Here is a 27,886-nt window from a genome sequence, read left to right on the forward strand (position 1 = left end):
ATATCTGGGAAGGCGCTCTGGCATCTAGTGGGCAAAGGCCAGGGATGCTGTTAACATCAGATAAGACACAGAGCAGTCTCCTACAACAAAGAATTATTGAATTTGAAACGTTACTATTGCCAAGGTTGAGAAATTCAACACTAGGCCAAAAATAAAAATTATCAGTGTCCTGTGAGTATAAGACTTGAAGTAATATAGACGAAATCTAAAACACAGTTGATAAGTAAACTTAAAAGACACAGTTGATGATACTATGGATTTAATTATACATTAGGTCCTATCATGTCCTTCCCTGGTTAAAAAAAAATTATGTATTTTTAACATTTACCCTAATTAATAAGTAGTTTGAATAAACAAATGCTTGTCCTATCCCCTCATTATAACGAGAAACATGTAGAATATTCCTATACTTGACTCATAACACCAGTAATATGTTATATTTTTTGGTATCCATTTCTTAAACTAGATACTAATTCTACATTGTGTCAAAATATATCCTAATTCCCAGTCCTGGTGCATTTTAAACTGATTTCTTACAAATGAAGATCCAAAGGCCTCACCTCAAGCACTTTACAAACTTCTTACTCAAAACTCACCACTTCCATAAAAGTAGATATTCTGCTGATGACAAAATTATGGCCAGAGAGATTAAATATTTTGTTCAAGTTCACAAAGCTAGTAAGTGGGAGATCTGAGATTCAAATGCAGGAATCAAGCTTTAGTTAGTATGTCTTATCCCATCCAATATTCACTAACATCCTGGTAGTGGTTTATGGAAATGTCTTGTGAACATATAACTCAGTAATCGCAAATATTTTAAATTGACAACTCTTCAAATAGTGTACATGTCTAATTTTTACAAATAACTCTCCAGTGCTGTATGACTTATTTATCTTAGAAAACGAATGGAATCAAGCATTCTAAAACCCTAAAGCATCGTACAAATGTAAGGCATTATGTTATTCATTAAAATTAATTTTATTTTGAAGATCCTTGGCAGATGGCAGCAGGATTTTGAGATACTTTGAAATAATTAGTGACACCCTAGGATACTGTGAAATCATGATTGAGGTTACACTAAATTGGCTACCAATAGCCATATATAATATAAATGATTTGGACAATAGATGTCATTTTTAAATGGTTACTTTAGAGAAGCTAGGAGCCTCCCCCTTAGATGTGGCCATTCCTCAGGGGTCCATTCTGGGCCTGTGCTTCCCTTCTTCACTTCCCCTTGGGCAGTCTCATCTACCGCAGGGCTTCAGATCTCTAACCCCTACATGTTGATAAAGCATCAACCTACATGCTCACCCTTAATTTGTTTCTTGATGTCCAGACTAGACATTTCCTTTACATCATAGATGTCTCTCTGGCATTTCGAAACTTAAAATTTAGTCAAAAATCCAACTCATTATCTACTCTACCTTTTTTTTTCCTGATATAATGCTTCTCTCTTCTTCCTGTTTTTTCCTTCAGGTCGTTGCATCAGTTATCACATCTAGAAATCTCAGAAACATCTTCAATTCTGCCTAATACATACAACTGGACTCTGGGTCCTGACGAGGAGGCTCTCAAATGTATCCTCCTTTACCTGCCTGTTCCCACATGCTCTCTTTAAAATCAAAACAAAACAAAACATACATCAGGTGATTTGTGACTCTTTCAAATCCTTCAAAGTCTAAAGAACAATGGCCAACCTCCTTAGCATGGTCCTGTAACATTTAGCTTCTGCCATTCTAGTTTCATCTCCCAGATAGACCTTGGCCACCCACCTCCACCCTCACTAGCCAACTTCCTCTTCTTTAAATACCTGGGCAGCCTCATGCCTCTGTACCTTTATTTATTTTATTCCCTTCGCTTTCTCTACTGTCATCACAGACAAGTTTCTGAACATTCCATCTCAGAGCTTTTGCAGATGCCATTCCCTTCTATCTGAAATGACTTTCCCTATTTGCAGGCTCTATTCTTCCTTAAAGTCTTAGCATGAGCACGACGTGTGTGTGTGTGTGTGTGTGTGTGTGTAAGTGACATGAATTTTTGGTTATTACTATCTTTCAAAAATAAACTTTCAGAGAATTTATTTGATCTTCTATACCTTATAAATCCATAGGCAGTCTTTCTCTTTATATGTCTGACTCATCCATCTCTAATCTTCATTTGCCTTTTTCTTCTTCCTCTTTCACATCCTTCTTTTCTGTATCACTGCGGTTGCAGGAGTGACATGATGGCTTATTGGGATTTCTTGCACGTTAGTCCATGTATATAAATTCATTCACTGGGGAGCTTTTCACAATTCCTCTATTTCCTTTTTCTAAGCCCTACAATAACTTTAATTCATACAAACCTCTATTATCACTCTTATCACACCAATATTTTTATACCCTTAGTTGACAGTGGGCTCACTGCTGGCAATGATATCTTTTTCCTTTGAATTGCCAGAACTCAGTGACTAGCACATAAAAGATGATCAACCGGTATAAAATGATTGACTACCATGACTATCAGTAAATGCTAGGCTTTATGTTTCTTAAAGAAACATAATGCCTTATGACTATTCTTGACCTACTGAGAACAGTTTTTGTAGCAGAAAAAATGTAAAGCTAATAGATTTACAGTTTTCTCTGCCACCACATCAGTCTGTCACATAACCCATCTTGGCACTTACATTGTACTCAGGACAGTGGTTTGTCTGTGTTTACTAGTATGCTATTTAAGGGCAGAGACCAAGTCACATTAATCTAGTACACTTCCTAGCATGAAATGGAGCAGTCATGATTCCTTTTAAATTTTTGTTCAAAATGTATCGCACAATAGGATATTAATAATTGTACTTTCATATTAACTACAGTGTGCTAAATGCAAAAGACTAGAAAGTAAAGTTAGTTATATCCCAAAAGTCTACTCTAAGATTTGTTAGATGGTACACAGAACATGTTACCACAAAAATGACGTTCAAGACTAAGATTGCACTTAGAGTCCATTTCATAAAATCGTATTTACTCACATTTTGGCTGAAATTTTGTATGACAGGAAAATGCAGGATGGGATGCTAGAGATATACTTTTTGCTTACAATTACAAAATATACCTAAAGAAAAGATATGACCAACCCTCCACAAAATATCTAGACTGTGGCCACTACTCATTTTCTATAGCTGGATGGGGGAATTATCAGGAATAAGGAGAGAGCCCCATGTGTATGGGGTGGAACTGACAGTCTGATGAAGTTCTGCGGTTCTACATCAGACACTTCCCATCCTCTTGTCTTTTTCCCATCCGAGGAAATTGGAACCAGTGCAGGATGGGTCAGGTGGGAAGTCTCAAGGGCCAGTTCAGCCAGATGCCCCGCCAAGAGGCAGGTACACATGGAAAGCCTAAGACAAGCTGGACCCAGAGAGCCTACAGAGGCAAACTGGAACATGAACTAGCATGCAAGAAAGCCCAATAAGCCATCATGTCACTCCTGCAACCGCACTGATACAGAAAAGAAGGATGTGAAAGAGGAATAAGAAAAAGGCAAATGAAGATTAGAGATGGATGAGTCAGACAAATAAAGAGAAAGACTGCCTATGGATTTATAAGGTATAGAAGATCAAATAAATTCTCTGAAAGTTTATTTTTGGAAGACAATAACCAAAAATTCATGTCATCATTTACTTCTCAAAATAGTGCTGATGAAAAACAATAACAAACCTAGTTCTTTTCATTTTCCAATTATTTGTATTTCAAACAAATGGAAGTTTACTCTATTAAAATTCAACATCCGAAAGTAAATTTTCAGATGAAGTAGAACATTTTGATGATGTTTATATATCTATAAATATGAAGGATGCAGATTTTGAGTCTTATGATATCGGATGACAAGATAAAGCCCAAGCTTCAGCTCTTGCTAATTAAACGAATCAATTAAGACACTACAGTTGCAACTGTGTAGCTGCTGTTCTATAGTAGCAATAACAACTCCACGGGGAGGTCTTTTACTACATTAAAATGCTGTCCTCCACAACTCCATCTGATATTATTAGAAACAGTTATTTGTGTCTTGCTGTCATATTAGTAGCAAAGGCAAATTATGGAAATATGCAGACCAGAATGGTCCCAGTATGAGATCAGGTTGGGTTTTCAGCCTCCAAGGGAACAATTGCTGAAATTCCAAAGTTCCCCAAAGTTCTTTAATGGAACTGATAAATCTATCAGCACAGCATCCATTTAGAAACTAGGTAAGGGTCACATATTTACATACTTTCCTGCTAAGCTGATACAATTCAACTAGATGAATTATCATATTAAGTTTACCCTCCTGAGTTAAACTGATGGAGTTCAAAATTGTTTTCGATGGTTGTCATTAATCGCTGTTACTTCGTAAATGCTTACTTTGAAATCTAATTGTGCTAGTGTATCAAGGGTCATATTAATAGCATTCTTAATGGTAAATCTTTGTAAAACATGTTTATTCTACTGATATTATCACTCAAGCCTTCTAGGCTAATAAGAAATAAAGTATATTTATTATCAATAAAAACTTAATTTAAAATGTACAATTTGAGGTTTAAATTAGCTTTAAGAACTTCAGCATGATTTGGTTTCATTAAGATCTCTGGCTAAGCTTCAAAGATATATAATTTGATAGTTCCTCAAGAGTCCTTGGGTAAATGCCAATAGCACAGCTATGAAGAAGCTGTTCAATGTAGTCTAAGCTTATTTTCTCTTTCAGACAATATGCATTGTTTTTACAAGGAAAAAAAAAACGGTCTTACCGAAATGTGTTTGACTTAATAGTATTGTGCTTTAAAAATAATTACTTTAAAAATTAAATATAAATAATGATTACAGTACAAAAATTTGTAATGAAATAACTTTCACATTCTTAATGACAAAATATTCATCCTTATTGCGAAGCATAGTTCAAGCAAGGAATTCTGGTTAAGAAAAACACTGGACCTCTTCCATTTCTTTGTGAGCTTATATTATACTATGTGCAGTACACCAACTCACAGCTTCGCCAAAAACAAAACAAAACAAACAAAACCCAGACAACTTACATTCAAAATAGGCATAGATATCCTGGAAAAATTCTGAAATATGTAGCTTACCAAATAAGAGTGTATTATGGACTAAATGTTTGTGTCCCACAAAATTCTTATGTATGCTGAAACTCTAAGCACCAATATGATAGTATTTGGAGGTGGGGCCTTTGAATGGTAATTAGGTTTACATGAGGTCATGAGGGTGGGGCCTTCATGATGGGATTAGTGCCCTTATAAGAAGGGCGAAACCAGTACTCTCCCTCTTCCACTCCTTCCCCCGACCCTTCTCTTCCCTCTCTTTATAAAATATATTTTTAGGTAAATAGCCTGAGTGATTTTTTAACTTTTCATACATATCAAATATGCTCTCATGCCTATATAGTGTACTGAGTTGAATAGTGTCATCCAAAAAATCATATCCACCCAGAATTTCAGAATGTGACCTTACCTGAAAATAGGGTCTTTGCAGATGTAATCAGTTAAGATGAGGTGTTACTGTATAAGGTGGGCCCTAAATCCAATGACTGATGTTCTTAGATGGATGAATATGCACAGATGTAGAGAATAAAGCCATGTGAGGATAGAAGCAGAAACTGGAATGATATAGATATAAGCCAAAGAATGTCAAGTATTGTCAGCAACTGACCACAGGAAGCTAGGAGAGAAGCATAAAACAGATTCTCCCTGAGAGCCTACAAAAGGACCCGACCCAGTCCGCACCTTGAGTTCGGATTTCTGGTCTCCTGAACTATTACAGAACAGATCTCTGTTATTTTAAGCCACCTAGTTTGTGATAATTTGTTGTGGTGGGCCTAAGGAAATGAACACAAAGTCCTATGTACTATATAGCAATGAAACTGATGAATACTGACGGTTAAAATTGGGATGTTTCAAATTTGTATGCATGCCCAAGTTAAATATGCTCCTCTGGGTCACAGAGGTACAAATCTCATTTCTCAATGCTCCACTCTACTAATTCAGAAGATTTTGCCTTTTATTATATTACCTGATAATTTTAAAATATAGTTCAAGCAGCATAACAGAAAAAAAAAAAAAACCCTTATGCTTAGATTGAAAGTTGATGAGCCAAAGACTTTAAAATGAACTGAATAAATCTACTAAATCTTAAATCTATACCTTATAGATGAGTCTAAAACTATATAAGTAGATATAGGGTTCTATGAACAGAAGATAGTCCTGTTTTGTTCCAAGGCTGTGCATTAGAATAAGCTAGGTTGCGCTTCAGAAATAAATTAAGACTGAAATTTCAGTCCAGTGAAAGTTGGGGGTGGCAGTGCTCAACTTCACTATTCACCCAAGGACCCATGCTGATAAGGTCTCAACAAACAAACACAGTTTTCAAGGTGGACAGAGTAGGGGTCTAGAGAGTTCATACCTGCTCTTGGCTATCTGTGACCAGAAATGACAGAATCATTACATGGTTGTCACTTCTCAGTGGGTCTCTTGTGTATCTCCACTTCCTGTGAGCAAGACACTGCTTGTTCTTTGTTCTAGACTATTTTTTCAAGGATGTATATACAGCAGACAGAGACAGTGTCTCCCTCCAGAAAAAAAGGGGAAGCATGCTCATTACCCATTATAAAAGATAAAGGTTCTCTAAGCTCGAGTTCCTCTCCTATAACACAACTCATTGTGTGCACAGGTGCCATTCTTCCCTCTTCACACTGCCCTGTGGGAAATGGGGCCCAGGAAAATGATGCAAAAATAATGATATTCTGGCTACTGCTATTGCTATAATAAACTGTCCTTCATCTCTGACCCTGGAGTCTCATGTCTTCTATCAGCATGCATGAAACTATAGTGGATTACTGTATCAGTTTTAAGTAGGGTAAATTCTCAGATCCTCTGCAGTTCTTGATAGTCACTTCCATTCACTGCCTACAGTCAGAACTAGTTTATGGTCTCAACATAACTTTTCTTGCCTTATTATTAAAAAATCCAAATGACATCAACAGACTTCATTCATATACTTAGTAATTTTCACTCCATAGAAAGATGGGCAAAAGATGTTAAGAGGTACTTCACAGAGGAGGAGACTCAATGGTTGATAAACATACATGTCTAAAAAAAACAGGAAAAGTCGCTATATGTCATTAATAATCAGGATAAGCTAATTAAAACCACAATGAGAACATTATTCACACTGGCAAAAATTAAGATGTATAATATCAGGTACAAGTAAAGATGTTGAATAAAGTGAACTCATTCATTGCATTCTTAAATTACATAAGCCCTAGAGAAACGCTTGCATATGTGCAATCAGGATACAGGCACCCATGTACAGATGCTTATGGCAGCACTGAGAGTTACAGCAAAAAAACATGTGGAAACCACCCAAATGTCCATCAGCGGTAGAAGTGGATCTCACAAACGACACAGAGAAAAACAATTAAGTTATAGACAATTACAGAAATGATTCTAAGTACGTCAAGTTTAAAAGTATGCAAAACTAAACTGTATAATATTTAGGCAACAAATATGTAGAAATTTTATAAAGAAAAGCAAAGAGTGATAAAAATCAGGAAGAAGCTCTCAGTGAAGGGAGAGAAAGGGTGATAGGATTGGGGAGGCACACAGCAGCCTTCAGAGGTAATTTGTGTCTGTGTGTGTGTGTGTGTGTGTGTGTGTGTGTGTGTGTGTGTAAACTCCAGGGTGGTATACAGATCTTTGTTGTATTATTATTTATATCTTATTTTATAAATGTTCTTTTACATATATTTTGTAAATATGTAAAATATATTTATAGAATTTCATATATTTAATATTTATATAATATCTAAAATAAAAATTTTTTAATGTAATGAGATTTTTTATTGAAAATGAAATAACTATTTTTTAAAAGGTAAAAAAAAAAAATGAATGAAATCTTTTTTAAGTCCTACCTTCTCTAAGTTGAAACAGTAGCATTTTGAACTTTATTGATACAGCAAGAGTACTTCTTAGTCTAAAATTAAACTCTTCTTTGAACACTGAAGGGCATGTTTTCAATATTCAAAAAACCCAACTTATGTAGAAAATTCTACAAGGATTCTCACAAAGACAAAGGTGTATTTGGGAAGTCTAATCTTTACCATGTGACCTGCTACTGCTATTCCTGACCTGCACGTCTTGGAAGCTACATCTATCTGCCTTAGACAATTTGGACTAAAGCAGTACATGCTGGCCAGAAATCATGCTACATTTGTTGTAAAAGTCTCACTATATCTCAAAACCTTTTCTTTCCCTCTTCCATACTGAGCTATTACTGCTAATAGAAATATGCATTGTAACAAACTACATAGAAAAATGCATTGTAACAAACTACACTGGCCTTCCGAACTGCTGCATTATAGAATTTTAGAGTAATTATTCTAGAAATTAAAATTCATTCTTTGTATAAACTGTATAAACGAAGAGGACACAGCCTCTTTGGGATTTGTTAGCAAGTTATCATTTAGTAGGGGGCGGCGGGGGGCTAGTATTAACTACATAAAATTCTCCTTTCCTCTTCTCTTTTTTTCTGGTGACTTGTTGGCTATTCAGGTGGTGTATGTATGTGTGTATTTTTTTTTTTTTGTAGTATGCTTTGTGTGCCTGACGTGGATGAAAGGGAATAAAGGTAAAGGGCATTTACTGATGGGATGAGCTCTGAGCTGAGAGCCGAAAAATCTAAGTACCCTTTCTTGCTCTACCCACCGACTACATGTAAAACCTTGAATAAAGCGAGTTTTCTTTTCTTTTTTTCAGTATCTAAACCCCACAAGTTATCTTTTCTGATGCAGTTTCCTTATCTGAGGAAGAAGGATTAACCTCTAAGGTCCCAAATGTCCTCGACACTTTTCTTTTTCTTCATTTGTTTTCTTCGCATTTCCTTTTCACATCCAATACTTCAGTCCCATGCTTGTCAACTTGATTCACTCATTTGACAAACATTTATTGAATGCTTACTGTACACTAAAGCCCTGTTCTGAGCACTAGGTATAGTGTGATGAACAAAATGGACAAAAAGCCCTATGCTCATGGAGCTTATTTCATTTGAGTGGGGAAGACAGACAGTAAGTTTTTAAAAGTAAATCGTGTCAAATATTAAAGTATGTCAAATAGTGATAATGGCTTAAAAGAAGAATAAAGTGAGGGAAGGAGAAAATAATATGTAGGAAAGGGTGGTCATAATTTTAAACAGTGTAACTAAGAGGACGTGGCTGATTGTGTAAAGGCTTGAAGAAAGGGAGGGAACCTACTATGCAGATATCCAGGGACAGATAGTCCTGGCAGAAGAAAGGTAAATGGGCAGCCTGAGGCATGTGCCTGACATGTTTGAAGAAGAGCGACAAGGCCGACTGTCTTGATTTATATTTTAAAAGAATCACTGTAACTGCTATATTAATAATAGACTAGGGAGCAGGGGCAGAGATCTAGAGACTTTGGCTGCTGCAATAATTCAGATAAAAGATGGAAGTAGTGGAGGAAAGAGAGGATTCCAAAAAATACAAGGTTTTAGCTCAAGTTGCCATTTTCTAAATAGAAAAGATTGTAAGAGAAACTTTTGTTTTTTGTGAGTTGTGGCTAGCAAAACTCAAGTTTTCTATATGTAAATACTGAAAAACCTGTTAGAATTCAAGGAGAGATGTCAAGTAGCAGAGACAGCCTACGTAAGTGCTCTTTCTAGCCTGAGCACTGAGGTACAGGAAATTTCCACATAATATAATTCTGGGTAGCCATTAAAAAGAATCCACATAATTCTAGATAGCCATTTAAAAAAATGACATGGCTCTTTATGCAATGACTTGGAAAGACATACATGATTTATTATTGTATGAAAAAAATGTGTAATTCTATTTCTGAAAGAATATATCTATTTTTAATAATATCTCTAGGGAATAGGATGTATACGTCTGTGGTGGTTAATTTTATGTGTCAACTTGTCTAGGCCACAGTATCCAGATATTTTGCCAAACACTATTCTAAATGTTTCTATGAAGGTATTTTTTAGATGAGATTTACATTTAAATTAGTAGACTGGTTAAAGCAGATTACCCTCCACAATGTGGATGGGTCTCAGTAGATCAGCTGAAGAAAAAGGACTGACCTGCCAAGCAAGGAGGAATCCTGTAAGCACACAGTCTTTGACTGCTATTCCTCCCTGCCTTACCCTGAAGATTTGGGACTTGCTTCCACAATCATATAAACCAGTTATTTAAAATGAACCATTCTCCCTCCTCCCATACATACACATACTATTGGTTCTGTTTCTTTGGAGAACCATACAATTTCTTATGACATATATTTAAATAATATCTAGCTTTTTAAATGCAAAAGCATACTTTCTTAATCAGAAAAACAAGAATAACCACAAGTCTCAGGAGCAGCTCTTAAATTTTACATTATGTAGGGCCAGGGCAAGTATATATACACATACTACTGTGAATATAGTTTAATAGATAAACTTTACTATGCCTCTATATATAAACTATAAATACACATTAATGTCCTTCCCATCTCAATGACTGCAAAATCACTACTCTTTTGATCCAACCTAGAGACCTCTCCTCAAATAGTCTCAATAAACTCACAGAGCTAACAGAAATACCCAATGTGAATTTACAACATGAACAAGATACTCAAAGGACATGAACAGACATTTTAAAGATTATGAGACCTAGTAAATGAACATATGAAGAAATGTTCAAATACAATAGCAATAAAGAGATATGCTAATTAAAATAAGGTACCGTTTTAACACAAAAATTATTTCAAAAATATAACTAATACTACTAATATAATTATAAATTATATATAAAAATAATAACTATAAAGTAAATTTCTTTTCACCAAATAGAGATAAATAATTTTGAAAATTATAACTAATACTGGTAAGAGTGCAAAGTGGTATTCAAATATTTGATGACTGGATTTCTGAAGAAATATTAAATCACTGGCAACATGTATACTAACCCATAAAATTACTCATGATTTTGACTCAATTTATGAGGAACTGTATCTTATACAATATATTTTGAAAATATCTTATATATGTTTGAAAATAATTCAAAATTTCAAAAAAGCAAAACACATTTAGCTGTTCATTAGCTCAGCATTTAAAAGTGGCAAAAAGGAGGGTTAACTGAAATATGTTAGAGTTGGGATTCATAAAGAAGTCAAATATGTCACATCTGCTCCTGAGAATGTAAAATACAGCTTCATTAAAACAATGTTGATATTTTACAGCAATATGGAAAATGACTAACAGGATCTTCAATGAATAAAATCAACATACAAAGTTGTGATTTAATTTCATTAGAACTTTGGACTTGAAAGGACCTCACAGAGAAAGGTAGAAGAAAAAAATTGAGCAAAAAATCTCATCAAGGTCACTATTTTCAAAAGTATATAAGACATATACTCTTATTTATATTATGAAAACAGGGAGAAAATTTCAGCAGAAAAAAAAAAAAAACACTTAAAATACCCAACAAACTGCAAACATTTTTAAAAACTATTTTCTCTCTAATAAGAAAATTGCTAAAAGTCTTCTATCATGAGAACTTCTCTAACAAATTAAAAACCCACTTCTTATACAAAGACATCTCATTTAATAGCAGAATAAAACCATGATGAAGCCAAGTTCAAACACTTGGGCTAAAACCAGATGAACACTTTTTTCCCTCTATAAATTAAGAGTTCATACAAATAATTCTCTCACACTTACCACTGTACCAAGAAACTGAATGCTCATGTTTCCACCTGCTTCTCGTGAAAGACACTGGAAAAAAAAGTATAAAATTAATTTTCATCCACATAAAAATGTGTACATGAATGTTCACAGCTTATTATTTCTAATAGCTGAATAACTTGAGTGTCCATTAAATAATAAATGGATAAACAAAATATGGTATATTCATATTATGGAATAATGTGGCCATAAAAAGGAGCGAAGTCCTGATACATGCTCCAACAGAAGTCAGTCACACAGGACCACATTATGTGATTCCATTTAACATGAAATGTCTAGAATAGTCAAATACACTGAGACAGGAAGTAGACTGGTGCATTTTGGCCATTCTTTCTAGAAAACTCTTGGCTACCTCAAAGACTTCTAGTTCATTGATAACTTCTCAGGCCCCGGCTAGCAGCGGTTGCAGGTTTTCTCTAAGTTTGTTGCCTAAGAATGTACCTACTATCACATATTTTGACCAGTGCAAATTATTTTATACAACTTTAAGTACTAAAAGAATTTTTTGATAGCCCAAGGAATTGGGGGTAGGGGGTGGCGGGTGGTAAAAACTGGAGCTTCCTGGAACTGTGAGCAATTAAGAACGAAAATAATTAAGATATACATAAATTTTAGTATGTCCTATTAAAAAAAGAAACATGCTCCTAACTCTGGAGTAGAAGGCCAAGTGGCAGAGATCGCTAATGCCAAGTCTGGAATGATTAGAAAAGTAGTAGATCCCATGGATACATTTGATAAAGTTGTCCAGGAAGATGCCTTAAGGTTTTTCCAGACTGCGCCAGCTAGACCTGGTGCTGTGATAAGAGACATCTTTGGAAGAACCATCTCACACAGTTCAAGAAGTGGCCTGTATCTTGGTACCTAAGTAACAGATACAACAGGAAATGATTCTTTGCAATGTCCTATGTGAAACAGTTTGTTAGACTGAGACTTGAGAACAAGCCCACATTGAAGCAAGAAAGAAAAGTATAGAGAAAAAAAAATTTCTTCAGGAAAAGTTTCCACATCTTTCTAAAGTCCAGAAGTCAAGACTTGTCTAATGCTTCTGAACTCAACTTACCATTTGTTTTTCTTGGATAATACCCTATATACAAAAGTAGATCTATGGTAAGACGCTTATAAAAAATTTTTTCAGTCAAATGACTATTTACTTATCAATTAGTTTAAGTCTTAATATGCCATGTTAATTCTGGAAGTGGTCATGCTTCTACCAAACATTTTTAAAAATCAGGTATAAAATACAGATTAAATTCCCATTTCATTAAAAAGGAAGGAAGGAAGGAAGAAAGGAGGAAATACTGACTGGTAGTTGCCTAGAGGAAGAAAGTCAAGAGAAAATGGGGAGTGACTGCTTTGAAGTTTCTTTTGGGGGCTGTGAAATGTTCCAAAGTTGGTTGTGATGATGACTGTACAACTCTATAAAGAGACTAAAAACACTAAATTGTACACTTTAGGTGAACTGTATGGCATATGAATTGTATCTCAATAAAGTTGTTATAAAAAATGACTTTGCATTTGTTTAAAATAACAGTAAGAACAATGCAATTCTTCCATGTATGGAGAGTAATGAAAAAAGAAATAACCTCTATGTTATATATTTATTTATTAATAAGTTTAAGTTTAATACAGTATTATTTATGTATATCTTAGTTACCTGAATTTTAGTTTACTAAAAATGGATTACTAAATAGTATACTGGAAGTAAATTACACTTTTTCCAAATAATTCTCACCTTTTTTAAAATTCCTGACTTGTTTTTCAAAATTACTCCTTTCTTGTGCTTATCAGAGAGGGTCCAGTAGCTTCAAAGACTATGCAAACAAATAAAGCAGTTCTAAGTAACTGTGAATTTTTTAAAGGTTCCTAGATGTAGCCCTGCAGAAAGTATTAGTGGCCTTCACCCAGCCACATGCCATCAACTATTACAGATGTATCCTAATTGTATTATATTACTTTTAAAGAAGTAGAGGTTTATCAACTGCCATCTTTATGATCACTTAAGTCATAGAACCCAGAGTGAACCTCTAGAATTCAGAATGAGCCCCAGGTTCCTTGATTGCTCAATAAGAAGGAAAGCTGTTTAATGTACAAGGACACCAAAATGTGTTTGCCCCTACCAGTAAATATTGCCAAATGACTTGACACAATAATATGACTAGCATACTCAAGATAGTGTGGTATAGTGTAGAAAACTCAAAAAAAAAAAAAAAATTTTATCCATTAATTTCACTTGAAAGAATTTATCCTAAGGAAAACAGTCGAGGCAGAAAAATACAGTTACGAAATGTCATCATAGAATAGTTTATAAAATCTAAAAATTTCAGGCAATCTAAATAATGAACAAAAGAAAGTGATTAAATAAACTATGGCATATTCATGCAGCCATTTAAAAACTTTAGAAACATGAAAAATGTTTATAGTATATTTCTAAGTGCAAAAAAAAAAAGAACAAAATAATATGTTCAGACTAAATCTTGTTAAAAAACTTCTACATGTTTACATGAAATTCTAGCACAAATAATGCACATCAAACAGTTTTTGGCTTATCCGTTATTCCTATTATTCTATATAGACATGTTTAACTTAATAAAGGCCAAAATAATGCAAAATGGAATCAAATATTCTTTCCTACTGTATCCTAAGGAATTAAGAATTGGCTCTTGAATCCTAGGTTCTAACACTGGCACTTCTACCTTAGTCAATCATCTGACCACCTATCCATTCACCTATCCATAGCTAGTGTTGAACACTACTAGCTAAATTAAGATCCACCCTCCAGGAGACTAACAGAAGAAACAGAATTCTAAATTAAATTATAATTCAGTCAGAAACATGGTGGAGTGAGAGATGTCTCCAGATCTCTTCCCTTGAAACAACGATAAACTGAACATCTAAAACTCAACAAAAAACACCCAACCTGTACACCAGCAAGTCTGAGTGTGTGATCTGCGAATAAGAGCCAACACAGGATTGCTGCTGTGGGTCTACGGACTTTTGTGCTTTCTCAATGATGTGCGTGAGCAAGTAATATTGCAATGATCCAGTGAATCCTGATTCTCACGCTCCCCTAAAGTAACTGGTGGAGATTTGACTTTTGGTGGTGAACACAATACAATATAGATATGATGTACTACTAGACATTTGAAACATATGTAATTTTATTAATGTCACCCAAAAAAACTTTTTAAAAAATGAATAAAAATAAATAAAGGAACCAGTGAGACACACTGTAGGTTACAGCTCCTAAAAGAATCCTCACTGACTTAAAACCTCAACTAAATTAAAAATCACAAAATAAAACATAACGGAGAGCTAAAACAATAAAAAATAAAATAAAATAAATTATAATTTGTTTTATAATTATAAAATAAATTATAATTTGTTTTATAATTATAAATTATAACATGATAAATCCATAATACGAAATGTACAACATATTACAAGATAAGAATCCAGACCAGCTAAATCCCAGAAAGGTTAAGGAAGCCTTGCACATAGACATTAGAACTAGGTATTAAGAAATGAACAGAAATTCTCCACAAGGTAAGTAAAAATGAAACCTTTGGTCTGATAGGACAGTTTAGAAAAACTTCAAATTAATAAAAAGCATGGTGAGTTTAAGAAATGGTGAGTAGTTCAATACAGCCAGAGATAAATTTATTGATAAAGGAAAATGGCAATAAAGGAAAGTGAGAAAGAATTAGAGAACTGGGTCATATCTTGCACAGAGACAGTTCATACTTTACAAAGTTCTTATAGTTAAGAACTTGGGAGTAACATGTTTCAGTTTTAGAAAGATTGATGATCTGAGGTAAGGTTGAGGATACACAGCAATGGGGGAGGGACTAGGCTGGGAGGCCACGGAAAATGCTACTGCAATCACTTAGGTCAGAGTACTCAAGGGCTAAGCAAACACAACACTAGAACTAAGCCTGATTCATTCACAGAAACTTAGAATTTGAAAGACAAACAGATCTGAAAATCTGCATACTGTTTGACTTATGATGAAACTAAAGGTACAGGAACATAAAAGGTAATTTGCCTATATTGCAGCGGGAGAATAAGAATCCCAACCCAATCATTTTGACTGTGCAAGATGGAATATCTCTACAATGTCTTAAACTGGATCATTAATTAGATAGTGAGTTTTTTTAAGGACAAGGATAATTTCTTGCACTGTCTCCTCAATCCCAACAGGACATAAGAAATTGAAACAGAAACATAAGATCAATCTTCAAGAATTCTGAAGTTTTTCTATACTATGAAAGGTAAGAGTGAGCTACATGTTTTTCAATCTTCAATTGTTTGCAAAAGTTTAACTGCAGAGAATTAGAGGTGTAGCTGTCAAGAAATTGGGAAACAGAGTGATGTAGAATGATTTAGACTGTAGATACGTAATCCAATAACACAATGACTCCTACACCACTGAGGATTTAATAGTAATGAGGAAAACACTCAGAGCATCCCCATTACTTCTAGACCAGGACACATCCCAGCCTGTGGCAGAAAAGAAGAGCCACAGAATCCAGTCCATAGTGACCAATACAGAATCAGCACAATTAATCACCTTGGTAATATGGTAACAGACTCAATAATAACAGTTCTTCAGAATTAGAAACTTTCTGATTGAAAAGTGTAGCTACTAGATTCTGGGAAGATGGCAGTGGTGGTTTCTAGGAAGATGGCAGTTTCTGAATCTACACTGGAAATACTGAAAAGGCCTACTAGCAGCAAACTTCTCTAGCACCCAGTTGTCTACAAATATCATTTCCCACTCAAAGAAATCAAGGCTTCTTGGAAAAATGGCTGATCCCAGAAACGAGGCTGCTGCATCTTGCCATGTCAGAAAGTAAGATATCAAAAACCGGGGTCATATCGAAAGGACTCAGAAGTTTAAACCCATGAGTTTGATATGAGTACCCAAAACAAAAACAATTTAGTCACTTTTGGAGAATAATAGGGAATCAACTCTAGTTTGAGAAATGGTAAGTAAAAGGAAAGGATCAAGCATTTACCTTGTCTTTCCTATAAAAACTGTACTCCTGAGTAACCTGAGAAGTAGTTGAGGTAGAGTTTCTCTTTAAGGAATTATTTAGGTAATAAACAAAGGAAGAATGGCAAAATTACAACATCATCATTTTGTAAACTTTAATGAACTTAATGACCTAGGCTTGAACATCAACAGAGTGATAACCGGATAGTATGTGCCTCTTATGGAAGCATACTTGAATCTGATTATGCCTCGAGACCCAAATATCAATTTACAGAAAAGAGAAGGATAATATGTTAAACTACACCTTTGGGAAATCACCAGCTAAATCCTGATAATGGAAAACTCTATAGGACAAATGATCCAATTTCTTCAACAAATAACATGCAAAGAATAAAAAATTTCCATAGACAGATTTCCCTGAAGCTGCTATCCCACTTGTTCTTTCCAACTCTCCTTGAAAAGGTGGCTACCTTCATGGTCTCTACTTCGTCACTTTCCATTCCCATGTGGCTTTTGTTCCTACTAATCCTCTATAATCACTCTTGTTAAAGTCACCTTAAATTTTCATCTTCCCTAATCTGTCAGTTTCATCCTCATCTTATTTATCAACACTAGACACAGAAATGATTCCTTTCTCAAAATTTCTTTCACTGGCTTCAAGCATATCTCACACTCCTGTTTTTCTCCTACCTCCTCAACAGCTCTTCCTTAGTCTGCTGTGCTGGCTTTGCCTCCTCATTCAATTTCTAACCACTGAGGTGCCCCAGCATCCAGCCCTCAGCTCTCTTTTCTTTGCCATCCACAGTGTAATCTCATTCAGATCCATGCTCCGCCCCGCTCCAATCCCCAGATATTCACTCAAAAAAATCAAATTCTTCAAAATATAATTTATGTACAAAAAACTACATTCCATTTAAAGCACAGATTTTTGACAGCAGTAAAAAACCACCACCATAATTAAGATGCAAAACTTTTCCATCCTTTCCAAAAGGTTCTTTCTGCTCTTCCAAAATCCAACCTTGGTCACTGCCTCCAGGCAACTACTGATCTGCTATCTAATAAATGAGTTCACTTTTCCCCCCAAATGGTCATTCAGTTGTTCCAGCACTATTTAAGAGAACATCCCATTGAATTCCTCAGCATATGTGCCAAAAAATCAACTGACCATCTACATCTGGATCTATTTCTAGACTCTACTCTTTTTAATTTACTACGTGCCTATCTCCCAATATCAAACTGTCTTGGTACTGCTGTTTCATAGTCTTGAAATTAGGTTGCATAAATCTTCCAACTTTGTACTTTTTATAAAATTGCTTTGGTTCTTATGATTTTTCAAATAACAATTTTTTTTGATGGTTAAAAAAACCACAAACTTTAATGCTATAACTTTTTTAAGTATAAAGCAGTACAGTTACTGTGCTGTGAAACAGATCTCCAAAACTTTTTCATCTTGCTAATCTGAAACTCTACACCCATCAAACAACATCTCTTTTCCCTCCCCCGTCTAGACCTTGGTAACCACCATTCTATTTTCTGTTTCTATGAATTTGACTACTTTAGATATCTTATAAATGATTTCATACAAGATTTGTCTTTTTGTGTCTGGCTTAATTATTTAGCATAATGTCCTCAAGGTACACCCATGGTTTAGTATTTGACAGAATTTTTCCCTTTTTAAGGCTAAATAATATTCCATTTTATGTGTATACCATATTTTGCTTATCCATTCATCCATCATTGGACATTTGGATTGCTTCCACTTCTTCACTATTGTGAATAATGCTGCAATGAACATAGGTGTGCAAATATCTCTTCAAGACACTTTCAATTCTTTTGGGTATATACCTATAAGTGAGATTGCTGCATCACATGGCAATAGTATTTTTATTTTTTTAGGAACCGCTCTACTGTTTTCCATACCAGTTACACCATTTTATAATTCTACCAAGACTACAAAAAGGTTCCAATTTCTTCATGTTCTCACCAACACTTTTTGTTTTGTTTTGTTTTCGGTAGTAACCATCTTAATGAGTGGGAGGTGATATCTCATTGTGGTTTGGATTTGCACCTCCCTGATGATTAACGATGGTAAGCATCTTTTTATATGTCTGTTGCCCATTTGTATATGATCACTGGAGAAACGTCTAATCAAGTCTTTGTCCATTTTTCAATCAGGTTAGTTCTTCTGTTGTAGGAATTCTTTCTATATTCTGGATATTAATCCCTTATCAGATATACCATTTGCAAATATTTTCTCCAGTTCAGTAGGATGTCTTTTCACTCTGTTGATTGTATCCGTTGATGCACATAAGTTTTTAAGTTTGATGTTGTCCCATCTGACTATGTTGGCTTTTGCTGCCTATGATTTTGGTTGTTTACATTTTCTTCTAAGAGTTTCATAGTTTTAGGTCCTATATTTAGGTGTTTAATTCATTTGGGATTAATTTTTATATATGGTATAAGATGAGGGTCCAATTTCACTCTACTGTATGTGGCAGATCCACACTTTTAGAGAAAATCTACATACTATGGCTATCAAATTTGTTTTCAACTTCATTTGTCCTGCGAGTTAAAGACTCGTATAGTCAATTGTTAATTGGACATTAACACTTGGATATCAAATACACGTATTAAACCTAGCAAGTGCAAGTAGAATTTTTGATTTGCCTCTCCAACCCTGCTCCTCCTCTAGCCTTCCAATCTCAGTAAATATTGCCATCACTCATTCCTTTGCTCACCCTTAATTCTTTAACTTCTTTTACACTCAGTGTCTAATCCATCTGCCAATCTTTTCTACCTCCTTCCCAAATATATGCCAAATTAGTTCACTTCTTTCCATCTCCACTGCTACCACCTTAGTCTAAGCCAAGGGTTGACGAACCTTTTCTGTAAACAGCCATATAGTAAACATTGTAGGCATTTTGAGCCCAGAGGCAAAATTGAGGATATGATATAGCTACTTACATTAACAAGAAAACAAATTTTCACTTTTTGGGGGGCAAAAATCAAAAAAAAAAAAAAAACAAAAAAATTTTTTTTGTAATTCTGTAATGGTGACCTATAATGAGATTTTATGTATTTCATCTTTGAAAATGTCTTTTTCCACTGATAGGTACTGCCAAATACCAACATCAATCCACATGCATATGATTTTACTTGAACATATTCATCATTTGGAAGGCATTTATAAAATTTTGTTAGATTCTTGATATTTACCTTTAGCATAACATTACATTCCAGTTTAATCACTTTCAATTGAAAGTTAGGTGGAAGATTCTCACTGGTACAGTTAAATGGATTTTAAAAATATGGAAATTTCCTTTGCTCTTGCTCTGAGGTTTGAAAAATGCTGTTGGAAATGAAGTTTGCTTCTTGTTTTAATCTTTTCAAAGCTCTGGAAATGTAAAAATCAGCTCGACAATAGTTGTGATTCAAATGCGCAGTTTTGTCTTACAATTTTAGGTTAATTTCATTAATAAACTATAAAGTCTGCAATATAACCTAATTTTTAAAGCCATTCAATATTCAATAACAGTGGTCGAAGGTGCTTCTTGTTCAGAAAAATTTCAATCTTGGTCCTAAGCACAAAAAATATCACAATAAACTTTACCACCACTAAGCCATTGAACTGCTATGAGATAGGGAAAATCAGGATGTTAAACTTCTCCTCACAATAAAAATTTCAAAAGTACTCGTAAACAGATAAAAATAAATGAATGTGACTATGTTCAGTAAAACTGTATTTATCGGTACTGAAATCTAAATCTTATATGCTTTTCATGTGTCGTAAAACAGCAGTAAGCTAGAGTTCTGGTCTAAACCATCATCAGAACCTCTCCCCTGGATGACTGCAATGGTCATATAAACAATTCCCTTCTTTCCACCACTGGTCCCCTGTGGTACAATCTCCTGAGAGCAGTGACTTTAAATCACATCATATCATTCTTTGATTCAAAACCCTTCAAAAGCTTCACTACGAACTGAACAAAACCCAAAGTCTTTGGCCTATAAAGACTCCATCCAATCTGGCACCTGCCTATATTTTTTTCCCACTCTCCTAACTGTACTCAGGAATTGGCCTTCCTTCTTGCCTCCACAAAAAAAGAAACTAAGCTCTTTCTTGTCTCAGGGCCTTTGCATTTGCCATTCCTTCTACTTGGGACTTTCTTCCCCCAGATTTTTGCATGGCTGCCTCCTTCTCCTCATAGGTCTTGACTCAATGTTAGCTATTCAGAGAAGACTTCTAACCGCCCTAGGTAAAGCTTCCTTCTCTAGTCACTTTCTATGAATTATCCTGTTTTATAGTCTTCATCAACCTTCTTAGTACCTAAAGCACCTTTATTTTTAATGTGTTTACATGTTTGTTATCTACATTCCCCAGCTGAAATGTAAGTCTTGATAACTACTGTATCACCGAAGTCTAGAATACTGCCTAGGTCATATTTGACATTATCTTTTATGTAAAAAAAAATATAATAGTTCCTTTTTCCTTACCTTACAAGGGTCAGACTGATTACCAGGGAAACAGAAGTAATTTTGCAATATGTAAAATGGCAATAGGTTTTAAAACTTATTTTCATATTAAAAACAATTAAATTATATCAACGAATATGTAGATCATAGAAGTCCTAATAAGTTGCCCTTAACTTTTCATTCAGTTTAAAGCAGCTTATGATTACATACGTAATGACCATCAGCCTTTTTTCTCTCACCACACTACCACAATATGTATACTAGAAAGACGAGGAAAAAAAGATCCCAAACCTAACCTATGTCAGCAATAAGGACTGATGTAATCGAAAATCAGAAAATAAAATTCAAAACTGGAATTTACTTCTATACAGAAAACAGGAATACATACTTTTCTCACAGTCTAAGATTAAGATGATTAGGTTTTAGAATCTACGAAGAACAAAGTATTCAATGCCTACAATGAGTCTGAGGCATGCCAAAACAAATATGAACTGGTTGATAAACTAATAGCAGAAAGTAAAAAAATAAAATAAAAATTAAGTTTTATTTTCATGAAATATATTCCATCCTTATTAAAATATTTTCTCCAAATATTTTACCTCTTTTTCTATTTAAAGTGGCACTTCACGGCTAGATAAAAATTTCCTTTTTATTTTCATGGTCTGCTCCAACATTTACAAAATATACTTTTTTTCCTTAAAGAAAAATTAAAAACTTGGTAAAAAAAAGAATTTAAAAAGGTAACAAAAGTGCCTAACCAAAAAAAAAAAAAATCAAAAAAAAAATCAAATGTTCTAAAAATATCTTTGTAAGATAATAAAATCAAAGGCAATTTCACCTTTAAAAAGTAATCTCACTGAACAGTAAGAGGAAGAAATAGTAATAGTTTTCTCTTTCCCCTCACTGATTTCCAACTTGATAATATGTTTTAAAGGCCATTACTGTGGGATTTGTCTTATCGGTCTCCAGCGCAGCTGCTTGTATTATTTTCCATGTTTACTACAATCACTGTTTGTACTATTCAAAATTCTCTTCTTCTGGCAGCTACTAAAATATCATTTTCTTGTTGACAGATAGTAAAGGAGAAAAAAAGTATGTGTAGGGGTGAAGAGGGACTCAGAAAGACATTTTCCTGTTATATTAAAAATTTAAAAGCAACTCCAAATCATAAAACATATGCCACTAGAGACAAGAAAACTGCTAGGACTACATCGCAAAAGCAGGTCAACTTGTATCAAAATTAATATTTTAAATTATAGTTGCAAATACATCTCAGCTATTAAGTTGTGATTAAATTTTTTGAAACATAGTAAAAGGAGTTATTTCTGTTCTACTGGTGGGCTTGTTTCTAAGATGTGTAACTGTAATTGATGTTTTCAGGAATGTGAAAAAGATGGTTAATAATTACTCTTTCATTTCCTACTTCTTTAGAAAAAAATACCAACCTCTAGTTATTCTAAGTTATATATTTATGTATCCTATACATCCTAAATAGATGGTTTTATATTACATTTCATGACTCTAGAGTAATCACATGCATATGGTACAAAATACCAGCTAACAATTTCGAAGGGGTGGGGGAGGGGAGGAACATCTAAAAAAACTCCACAGAACTAAAAACATAAGATGATTAATTCCAAATCTACTTTTTTATATATGGGCAAAGTATAAGCAAAAACATAAGCCATTTCATTTAATTTTCTAATTAAAATATTATTAAATATTTATTTAGCATCTATACATAATTATTAGGATTAAAATTAGCTCTCAGAGATTGAAGGCATTATTTTAATCTAAAAAGCTAAAAAAAAATAACCTTATTTTTAACCTCTCTTTCTCAAGCGTTGTAAAAATTAATTCCTTTTCTTCAAAAACAGAAAATTAAGGTTAATTTTAAAAATACATTTAAATTGTGTGCACAAGCATTTGCAAATATATCGGTTTTATAATCTGCAAACACAATAACATCTCTTCAATTATATTCATGTGCTTGTATAATATTCTACATTACACAGACCCACTGAGCATTTTAAGTTATCATGTTACATAATCTATTTAACACTGCAATCAATTCAGAAGGAATCCATTTAATCTGGTATTCTGTAGTAAATAACATGAGATTCTTGTGACACTATTCCAAATTTGTCTGCTTTAACATAAAAATTAGTTCCACTTAGTTGAATGTCAATGATCTATTCAATGTAGAATGCAATAGTGCTATAATCAGCTTTGTACTGTTATTTATAATAAATTTATCTTCTCTTGAAAATATTTAAACAAGAATATGAGAAATAAAAAGAAAACAGCCTTTAAAGGTACACCGTGAATAGCTTCACAGCACACAAATGCAGAAATTGTTAGACCTTAGCAGGATCTCAAGATATTTTCAAAAGTATTTAGCTACTCTTCAGGCCTGTAGACAACCTGCTGTGAGCAGGTGGATAGGAGAAATCATGCCACACAAAGACACAGCCCAATAGCAGTTAGACAGCTCTGTTTGCAAATGTTCAAACAACATGACTACGCAAATGAAAATCTAGTATGTAAAATGCTAACAAGAAGCAATATATTAAATCCCAGCAGACAAATTACACTGTAAGAAATGGAAAACTATTTGAGTTGTTTAAAGTAAAATTGAAGAACCTCTTTCAAGGGTAGAAAAAAATTACTTCACAGGAATATAGTATAGTCATAATAATATAAAAAAAGTCCCACACTATGAAGATGCTAGGGTGTATGAAGAGAGCAGTGAGCTCAACAATTGTAGAACACAGAAAATCTTTTGTTATAGCACTTTAATTATATGCTACAGGCAGGAAGGAAATCATTCCATTTTTTTAAAAAATAGTTCTATTTTTTATTAAGCTTCTAAATTTAAAAGCATGTCAACTAGATGAGAAATTCTATTTAAAAATGAATTTAATTTATCTATTTCTAATTTTAAATAATAAGAACAAAAACTGTGGTAAACACATGGGGGAGCACTAAAAAAAACAATATTTGTATTTTTCTTCTATAAACACCCTGATTTATAAAAGGTTTTGTTTGTAACCAAGTAACCACTAGTCACATATGACTACTGAGAACTTGAAATGTTACTAATGTGATTGAGAAACTAAAATTTCAATTTTATTTAATTTTATTAATTTAAATTTAAATACAGAAGCAGTGTAAAATATTTTCCTGTTAAACATAATTTATTTTGGTAGAAACTACACTTTGCTTTAAATTGTTCCATTACTTAACTTATGCTGTTATATATATGTCAGGTGTATGTGTCATTTCTGGTATCCCATTAATACTTTTTTAATATTGTTTTATGCAGAAAAGCTAATGTTTTGGATAAATTGGGTTAAATAAAATGGATTAGTAAAATGAATTTCACTTGTTCTTTCTGAATGTGCCTACTAAGAAACTTAAAACTGCATATATGGCTCATATTAGATTTCTATTGGAAATGCTGTTTTATTCCACAACTTTTAAAATTGGTAATTTAAAAATCAGAATATATCTTCCCATAAAAGACTGAAAAATGATTTTTAGTTTCTCAAAATATACCATTAAGACCTACTTAATAAGTATCATTACTGACGGACTCTTACATTTGCAATGAAATTGTAGGAAAATGCTAATATGTAACCAACATTTTTAAAAATATGAAATTCTATCATTTTATTTTCCTTGAATAATGATATTTGAGAAAAACTTGATTCAATTATTGGTTGAAGTACGAGATTAGGAACACGAAAATTCTAAAGAAGACTTTTAAGTATCTTCAAGAGTTTTCAAAGATCATATCCTCAGTTCTCCTCCTTTCAGATAGATGGATCGCTAGCTCTATTTAAAGTTATTAACTGAATAGAATTTTTGACAAAGAAAATGACTTTCTTGAAGTCAAAAGAGGAAGACTGAAAGCAGTTAGGTGGCTATATTGGAGTAAAGTGTTATGGGAAATAGACTTAACTGAGCACCGAATAATTAGTGAAACTGGGTGAGGGAGAGCACACTGTGTGCACAAATCTCTTAGAAAGAGGAAATTAAGAATAGCCTGAGGTAGACCTTTTTCTATACCTATCAATAGCTATTACTGTTAACCTTAAACAGCTCAGGTGCAACCCAGAGCAAATGAAGGCAAGTAGGAAAGACATTCACTCAACGGGAAAGAACATGCTTGATAAGCAAGGTACTTCTGATACTTCAGTGGGCAGACCTTTGGGATCCCTCGTTTCTCTTTGCTCTCACAGAAACTGTGGTGATTCTGTATCTGCAGAGATCAACCAACCATGTTATCTAATAGAGTATGGACTTTGCAAATACTGGAAAGATCAGCAATGAAAAAGAATTGATAAAATGGCTAAGGAGGTTATCTTAAGAACATAGCTTAATTTGATGAAAGAGTAGAAGAAATAAAATCTCAATCTTAAAATGAAGGTAAGAGATTTACATGTTAAATTATAAAATGCAAGATGACTAACCATTCATTCATCCATCCTTCCATCCATCCATCCATCCATCCATCCATCCATCTATCCATCCACTCATCCAGTTATTGAGCTTCTACAGGTGCCAGGAACTCAGCAAGGCAGTGGGAATTCAAAATCAAATCAAAACTGAAACAGGTAATTTTGATCAATTAAAGGAAGTTAGTAACCTATAAAATTTGTTATTCAAATGATGGTACTTGTCAAAATACAATTTGTTATTAAAGAAATTAATGGATAATATTAAGCTCATGAAGTTAACCAATGAAAACCAGGAAAGTGAATAGACAATGTAATCTGATTGGATGGGAACACATTCCTAAAGCAAAACTATGTGCTTACTCCCCAAGTATTCCATTAAAGATGCTAAATGCTACTTTTTATGTAGTCATAGGGATTCAACAATAAAACTAAATAACTGCTAAATACCCACTTATCCTTAAGTAAGATGCTAACTAGGCTACCTCGTAGGACATGCTAAGGAACCGCCCATCTCCCACCACAAGAGACTATGAAAGAAATTAAAAATTAATTAGAAGAGGCTGAATTAAGAATTTGAGGTTGAACACTTTAAGCTAACTGAGAGAGATTTTGTGAGAATCACCTAGTTTTCCATACAGCTCCTGGATTTTGAGGGACACATAGAGAATATAAGCAATCCTCTTGGTGACAGAGCAAAAAGAATTTAGTGAGACAAGGATTTACAACTATTTCTTGTGGCTCAGACGTGGATCATGCAGCAGAGAGGCTGGGTCGTTATGAGAGACCCTGCCCAACAGGAACATCTAAAGGGATGAGAATCAGGATGCTGAAGGCCACTAACTGGAAAAGACAGAACGGGAATTAAGAGTTCTGCACATGAGGAATTCTCCCAAATCTACGTTAAGTATCCTAGAAGACATCAGCCAGCTTTGGACATTTGCCATGCTAAAAAAGGACAAATACCAGATTACATCCACCCAGGTCAACCTAGTTCTTCCGGCTATGCACCTCTCATCCTTACACCATACTGCAACTTTGGAGAGACCTCAGATAGCAGGTAAGAAGTGGGACAGAATATAAAGCAAGAAAGAAGAAAGCAACACTCTTGATCTTTCCTACAAAAATTTTGCGGTCTAGTTTTACTAGTTTTTACCAGTTTTGACATTACAATGAACTAGATTTTAAACACACCCTCTTCAAAATAGAATGCTGCTTGCTTATTACCTGGTAGCGACTGCATAGACTGTGAGAATTGTACATGATTTTATGCAGGGAAGGAAAAATAACTTGAGAGAATGGGTTTTAAAGAAGAGTTGTAAGAAAGTTGCTCCTATTTACACTAAAAAGTTCCATTTATGCAGTGAATTGGCTATACTATAAAACGGGTAAAGGAAAGGCAAATATTGGGAAGTACTCTGAACGCTTTTTCAATAACTACTGAAATAAATCCTGTTCCAAATGAGATACCACTTCATGCCCATTGTGATAGCTATTATCAAAACAACAAACATAAAATAACAAGTGTTGGTGAAAATATGGAGAAACTGGAATCCTTGTGCATCACTGGTGAGAATGTAAAATGGTGCAGCTGCTGGGGAAAATAGTATGGTGGTTCCTCAAAAATTTACTAGAATTACTACATGATCCAGCAATTCCGCTTCGGGGTATATACCCCAAAGAACTAAAAACCAGGGACTCAAAGACATTCGTACACTCATGTTAATAACAGCATTATTCATGACAGCCATAAGGTAGAAACAACCCAAATAGTCATTGACAGATGAAGAGATAAACAAATTGTGATATATACATGTAAAGGAATATTATTCAGCCTTAAGAAAAAGAAAATGATACATGTTATAACATGGATAAACCTTAAAGACATTGTGCTAAGTGAAATAAGCCAGCCACAAAAGAAATAATATATGATTCCACTTATGTGACTTGTTTAGAGTAGTCGAATTCATTGAGACAGGAAGTAGAATGGTGGATGCCAGGGTCTCGAGGGATGGGAAATCGAAGGTTATTGTTTAATGAAAAGAGTTTCAGTTTGGAAGGATGAAAAAGTTCTAGAGATGGATAGTGGTGATGGTTGTACAACAATCTGAATGTGCTTAATGCCACTGAACTATACATCTAAAAATGGTTAAAATGGTCAATTTTATATTTTATAATTTATAATTTATGTATATTTTACA

At 34.0% G+C, this 27,886-nt stretch overlaps 1 protein-coding gene and 1 pseudogene across 5 annotated transcripts in view; one reads left to right on the forward strand and one right to left on the reverse strand.

Moving 5' to 3' along the window:
* PCCA (propionyl-CoA carboxylase alpha subunit) overlaps positions 1 to 27,886 on the reverse strand; it is a 352,647-nt gene that overhangs the window by 53,416 nt on the left and 271,345 nt on the right. For 4 of the 5 annotated variants that reach the window (XM_011363200.2, XM_011363198.2, XM_023532414.1 and 1 more), the window contains one exon: positions 11,736 to 11,789. In XM_011363200.2, coding sequence (XP_011361502.1) covers positions 11,736 to 11,789 — 54 coding nt within the window. Of the gene's footprint in view, positions 1 to 11,735; positions 11,790 to 13,504; positions 13,571 to 27,886 lie in introns of those variants that run through there. The other variant, XM_023532415.1, reaches the window with a different exon arrangement.
* Positions 11,901 to 12,799, forward strand: LOC105294156 (annotated as a pseudogene).

This window comes from Pteropus vampyrus, unplaced genomic scaffold, assembly GCF_000151845.1.
Source record: "Pteropus vampyrus isolate Shadow unplaced genomic scaffold, Pvam_2.0 Scaffold83, whole genome shotgun sequence".
Lineage (NCBI taxonomy): Eukaryota > Metazoa > Chordata > Mammalia > Chiroptera > Pteropodidae > Pteropus > Pteropus vampyrus.